Source organism: Nicotiana sylvestris, chromosome 11, assembly GCF_000393655.2.
Source record: "Nicotiana sylvestris chromosome 11, ASM39365v2, whole genome shotgun sequence".
Classification (NCBI taxonomy): domain Eukaryota; kingdom Viridiplantae; phylum Streptophyta; class Magnoliopsida; order Solanales; family Solanaceae; genus Nicotiana; species Nicotiana sylvestris.
In genome coordinates, this window is record NC_091067.1 from 86,244,169 (window position 1) to 86,251,080 (window position 6,912).

Consider the following 6,912-nt stretch of genomic DNA (forward strand, 5'->3'; position numbering starts at 1 on the left):
GCAACAGACTACCCTGCTTGCATCATTTTCAGATTTTACGAGTCATATTCGGAACCCAACTATAACAATTCGTAAGCATGTAAATAAATTAAGATCTTTTCTCTTTCATTTTTAGAGACATATTTAATAGAAAAAATGTAAGCACTTTAGGATTATCCTTTTAAAATAAATGAGATGAGCCTCGCCCAATAAAATGCACAAGTTGCGGGGCCCTCAATAATTGGTTAATAATTGTATAGACTTCGGGATCGGTCGTTTAGCAAATTTCACGGCCTTACCCAAAAATAATGATACGCTAGTCGCTTTAGGCGCGCCTTTAACAATTTACTTTCTTAAACTCGGGTGCACATTTATGTGACCCAAATTCAAATCTCAACAGAGTCGAAATGTGTCGATAACCACAGGTACATTGATGTGACGTGGTTCGAGATATGTTTTTCACAATGTTGTAATTCTCTGTTAAAATAATAATAATAATAATAATAAAAGCGGTAAAGAGTTTAAAGTTTGCACATAAGTTCATAATTGTATAAAATCAGATAATCAAGCCGAATATGACAGTTGAGCGACTGTGCTAGAACCACGGAACTCAGGAATGCCTAACACCTTCTCCCGGGTTAACAGAATTCCTTATCCGGATTTCTGGTGCGCAGACTGCGAAACAGAGTCATTCTTTTCCTCGATTCGGGATTAAAACCGATGACTTGGGACACCATAAATCTCTCAAGTGACGACTCTGAAATAAATAAACAAATCTCCTTTCGATTGTCCTTTAATTGGAAACACTCCCTTCTGCGTCCCTCTGAGGCGGCGCGGGCGAAAAAGGAGGTGAGACAATTGTATACAAAGTTTGAAGCTATTTGCTGGAGATTTGGACTAGTTTTATACAAGAACTGCAGGTGAAAATTGTACAAAAATTTCGCCAGCGATGCTTATACACTTTTATACAATGTTATACACTTTTATACAAAGAGGTAAAGTATGTATAAAAGTGTATAAAGATGTATAAAGATGTATAATCACAGAGTAAAAATATTCTTGATATACACTATGTATATAGGTGTATAAGAAGAATGAGAAAAAGAAGAAGCAAATGCGCGAAATTCATCAAATACCTTTAAATAATGTATCAACCTTGGATATAATAGTGTATCAGTTGTGTTTATACACTATTATATATTATTTATATAATATTATACATTATTATACAAATAAATCCTATCAACGGAACTTCACGTGTTCTTCTTCTTCTTCTTCTTCCTTGGGCATCCTCTGAAATTTAACTCAAATATAGCCTAAATCTACTCCAAATTACTTGAAATTTAAGTTTTGAACTCATCTTGATGATTCCAATCAATTGAGACAACACCTATTCCAAACAACTAACAAATCGAAAACTCAATTTCTGACATTTAACTCAAATATAGCCTAAATCTACTCCAAATAACTTGAAATTTGAATTTTGAACTCATCTTGATGATTCCAATCAATTAAGACAACACTTATTCCAAACAACTAACAAATCGGAAAACATAATTTCTGAAATCGCATCTTCGAACCACTTATAATGGTGACTTTTATTTTTCAAATCCTTAGTTAACCATTGAAATCCGAAAATGAATTGAAGGAGAATAACAATAGTAGAGAAATTTTATGGTGCAAAGGCTGACATGGGAAGGAGAAAAAGAACGAAGAAAAAAAGGGGAACGAAAAAAAGGGGAACGAAGAAATAAGGGGTGGGCTAACTACCTGAGCTATACTGGATTAGGGCTCAAAACATGAGCCATTTTCTGATGGGTTGTTGGGCCAAGTGACCAGGGATGTAATTCTCCCATTCAAAAAAGATAATATAAGAAAATAAATCAGTTGAATACTAAGTAATTAAATAATCATTGAATTTAAAAATGTGAAAATAAAATAATATACATTGTAGGACCCCCGATTCGTACATGGGTCATCAAGTCAAAGATTGTTCATAAGCACGTCAACAAAACAACTCTTCTGTCCAGCCTGTGTGACTTAGAGAGCCGAATAAAATATTTAAAGGGGTCCACCCTATTTTAACAGATATATATACATATAATATTTTTGCCGACTGAATTGACGCATTTTCTCCTCGAATAAAATTTTAGGGAATTTGTAATCAACTGGTTGTCAAGGCCCTCTGGATTTAGTGTCTTCTCACTTCATCCCGTATTCTAGAGCTATATCTATCAATGAGTATTATCTCTCCAGAATCAGGACTAAGTGATTCCACATCAAACTCCTCTACAAGATGGGAAGAATTATCTCTAAAACTAGAACTTGGTTGAGAAGAATTAAACCTAATAAAAAATATGTCAATCTCAATTCACATCAATAAAACTTCCTACAAAGCAACAATGCCAAGAAAAATAATATTTTTAATATGAGTAATCGCACTCCTTATATTAATATTAGAATAGAAGTAACATATAATAGAGGAGTTACACCTCTTATATCAAGAACAAAGAAAATAGAATATTTCTAATTGGGGAATCACACCCATTACATCAAGATCAAAGAAAAAATTATATTTCTAATAGAGGAATCACACCCCTTCTATCACGAATAAAAGCAAATATAATATTTATAATAGGAAAATCACACCCCTATATTTTATTATAAGTCATAACTTTAATATTATTTTCTTAAAGATAGAAGACTTACCAATTTGTGAGAAGGTATCCTTGAAATCTGAATCAACTTGGTTTCGAATCATACACTTCACTGAAATAATATTTCAAATAGCATTAGCACGGAATCTTCAAATACATATGAAGTTAATTTATTAAGAGAAAAAAATTAGCATACCAACTAAAGATTTATCATCTTGTAAATGTGCACCATGATTGTTGTCTGCTCAAACAATAAATTCAAAAACAAAAGAACAATAGCTAATTCAAATACTAAAAGAAAAGTATCCTTGAAATTCGAATACAGTTTGGTTTCTTGCAAGCATTATCTACTATATTAAAGAACTCCAGAAAATTAAGCTAACAAAGAGCGAAATCCACAGGAGCACTTTACTCATCAATTATTTGTTCAACTTAAGTGCTGCTAATTAGATTTGCATTTGATGGTGTTAGTAAAAATGGGATATTTTGAATGGGGAAGAACGTAAATCTACTCATAGCCAATTTAGGTCAACTACTAATCTAGGTTAAAATCACACAAATCAAAAAAGCAATATTTGTAAAAAGAAGAAAAACTTACTCAAATAATCAAAGATTTGAAAAAGAATCTCTCTCACTGAATAAAACTGTGGGATTCGAAGTTCAAAGAGATGCAAAGAAGTGAAGAACTGAAAAAGAAAGTTGAAGTTGAAGGGGGGCAGAAAGAGTTTGTTTCGTGGATAAAAACGAGTGTTTGTTGAATTGTTCTCTATTTGAGTTCGGACCTTTGAGGGGTTTAAAAAATATTAAGCTAATTAAGTAATAAGTTAACTATTATATAAAAGTATTAAACTATAACTGAATTCAGAAAGACAAAATTATAAAATAATGCACTACATAAGTTGACCTTGCACTATTTTAGTCCAGTTACAAGTTTGCAAATGTGTAGCCAAATATCAATAAAATCTTTTCTTTTCCCATTCCCTCTTATTATAACAACCTCATTTGTTCCTACCTACCCCTATTGTAGCTCTCTCCTCATTTTTCACCCATAAATATTTAATTTAATTAATGAAAAAGAATCATATGCAAACAAAACTGAAAAGAAAAATCAGTTCCCCATTCACTCAACACTATTGGCAATGGATTGATATTTTGGGGTGAAGTTGCGTATTGATTTGGTGTAGGAGGATTTTGTGGCTGTTGGTTTTGTGTGTTCTGAGGAGGTGTTGGGTTCTTTGTGTTTTGTTGGTAGATATCAGGGACATTGAGGGTAAGTGACAGGTTTGCCAAGTTGCGGACCTGCTCAAGTTCTCCTTGCAATTCCAGTATCTTTTGTTCCAGTCTCAAAACCAGATCATTTGGGGATGGAGTACTACGACCATCTCAAGTCTCTGTATTCTCAATATTCTCCTTTCGGATTCCACTTAAGTCGTCCATCTTTGATTTTCCTCTGCCTTTTGTGTTTGTTGAAGGAGGAGGAGGTGAGGGGCCTCTAGATCTGGTATGATACGCTGATGAGGCCAGTATGAGTGAACCAACCTAAGGGAATGAGAATAACAATAAAAAAACAAAAGGTAACAAGTTAGCGAGGATTCTGAGATGTTTGCAGTATTGAAACACATATTGCCGAATGTAAAATCGCGTCTTAATTTGGGAGCCTCGTTTTGCCCGAGGTAGGCCTAGCAACAAATAAATTTAGAGAACTTCAAATGCCAATAAATTCTTCATTTCATAATATAAAAATAGACAGATCCCAAAACGACACTAATAAAATAAGTCACTACTGGCACTTGGCCTTATTATATTTTAGGAAAAGCAAGTAAATTTAATCTATTTGGTCCTAGAAGGACCTTCCCCATATTCGATCTTCCGGACTCCATCATACAGATCTCCTAGCTCGTGCAGTCCCAATAGCAAGTAGGCTCTGGCCAGATGTCCTCCCTCAGCTCTCTCACCATTCTAGCAGTTTTCAATCCTCTTTATGACTTTGCCTTCCAGCTCCGCTATTCCTCGCTCCAGATATTCCAGTTTCCTGTTGGAAGTGATTGCCATCTCTTTCCAATCCTCGATCAGCCTCACGTTCCTCTCATGTATTTCCCAGTGCTCATTCTCAAAGTCGTAGACCCTCTTGCGTAGCCTGTTGTATTTGACTTGAGATTCAGCTTCCTCATCTATGATTATGTTCCCTCGACCAGTCCCTGGTGTCACCATTCCTTTCAGATTGTCCTCCAACCATGCCGAGTAGAGAGGCTCGCACCCTGCATGATACCTGTCTGGCTTAACGGTGCTTTTCTCCAAAATGATTTTGCAGTGCCACATGTGCTGAGCTTGGCACTTGTAAGGGACGTCGTCATCTTGGAAGTCTTCCCTGAAATCATTTTGACAACCCTAGGTATGACCTGTTTTCTGCCTGCTTGCCTCATGACTTGCATAGGGACATATGGATATATCCCTCTCAACCCGATCAGCACTAAGTGCGGAGCATCCCTGGACTTGATAATAAACTCATCTGTTGGGAACCATTCAACCATCCACTGCACCTGTTCCTCAGTCAGATTGTACAAGAACTCTACCTATTCCCTGGCATTTTTCGGTCTGAGCAAATCTGTCTGGAATGTAAGTCATCTGCTTAGGGTGGTGGAAGGCAATGCGGTCATTCCAAGCTCTTCGCAGAAATTCTTGACGATAGCGACCCTTTTGGAGATGATCCAGCAACCATAACTGCATCAAAAAATTACAACCCTTGAAATGCTTGACCCTTCTTTGACAGCGCTCCAGGGCCTTGTAGATGTCGGTTATGATTATGGGGACTATGGTATATGTTTGTACATTAATCCCTTCCATCAGAGTCTTATCGACCATGGCTAACCTAGTGTGGATTCTTCCCTTTTTCATTGGGAACGCTATCAGGCCAAAAAAGCACACAATGAATACAAACACTCTGTGGTGGATGTGACCCTGTGAAGTGAGAGAGATCTCATCATTGTAAGTGAGAAAAGACTTGCTATGGCCATACCTCTCGTACATGTATTCGAAAGGTATGTAGGAATCCTTCAAGCACACTAGGTTGACATTCTTCTTCAACCCACCATCTTCAAATATCCCCTGCCCGTACGGTTTTATGGTACCAATAGCCTGGACTGTCCGAAGTTAGTCCTACAAGTCCTCCTATTTTCTCTAGAAGCGGTGTCATTTCTATGTCACCGAAACGAAACACAACTCTTTCACTATCCCAAAATAAAGTGGCAATTTTGATCAATTTGTTGTTTGGCTCAATGTCTAGCAAGGAATGCAGGTTACCCAGGTACTTTTCACATGTTTCTTCTCACTATAGGAAAGATCCTCCCACCAATCAAGCAACAGTGGTGAGATGTTGCTAACCATACCGAATCTGGGGACCTCGTACCTCATTTTCTGCAAAATAAAAGGGTTAGACCTTACCCCCACCGGACTCGACTATTTATACATTTATGATCAACATATCGGCATTTAGTTCTCCAAATTAATGCACAGAATGTGATTGCTTCCGTTGGGATTATGGAAAATCCGATGGACTTTGGATAAGGCTTATCTGAAAGGATGATTATGTGGACAACATAACTGATCTGACTAGGTTTGACCATGATGCATGCACAATTTTAACGAGAGTAAGGTTTCTATAGGGTTTTAGACTGGTACCCTCAAGCGGACAACTTGAGGGGGAAGGCACGGAACTGTTGACTGCACCGCTGATCGACATGTTTTACCGCAAATAAGCCTTTCTGAATTTAAGGGTAGTAAATAGGAAGAACACAACCACTCATTAAAGCGTTGCTATAGGATTTGATATGCACGAGTGGAATATGATGTGGAGCATGATTCATGCAATAATTAATAATATGTAGTCAAGTATTTTCATGTAGAAAAAATAAATACAACATTAAATAATTAAAAGATAGTTACAGGAAAAGGAAACAAAGAGACAAGTTAGTTTTAGGACAATAAGAAATCATATATACTTAACAAATGGACAGTTAAATTCAAATAAGGGATAATGGTACGGAATAAAGCATGCTTGGACTAATTTGTAAAAGATAAGTTCATTGTGGTAAGAGCCAAAAGGTATCCCCAGCAGAGTCACCATGCTGTCGCGCCCCCTTTTTTCCTTCCTCGCAGAGAGAGGTCCGAGTTTCGACATTCCATGGGGTAATAACTCATTTCATTTTGGGAATTGGGTATTTAAAGAGTCTCTACCTAACGGATTACGGTGCGTTAGGACACCTAGAGTGATTAACTC

At 36.7% G+C, this 6,912-nt stretch overlaps 1 protein-coding gene across 1 annotated transcript; it reads right to left on the minus strand.

Annotated features, from left to right (window-relative positions):
• Nucleotides 1-1,112: 1,112 nt before the first annotated feature.
• Nucleotides 1,113-4,495, minus strand: LOC104233493 (uncharacterized). The gene is made up of 5 exons (XM_070161486.1): nucleotides 4,487-4,495; nucleotides 3,235-3,418; nucleotides 2,833-2,877; nucleotides 2,689-2,748; nucleotides 1,113-1,369 (listed from the first exon to the last, which is right to left on the minus strand). Exons 1-5 carry the CDS (start codon nucleotides 4,493-4,495, stop codon nucleotides 1,323-1,325), a joined length of 345 nt encoding a protein of 114 aa, XP_070017587.1. The 3' UTR covers nucleotides 1,113-1,322.
• Nucleotides 4,496-6,912: the final 2,417 nt, after the last annotated feature.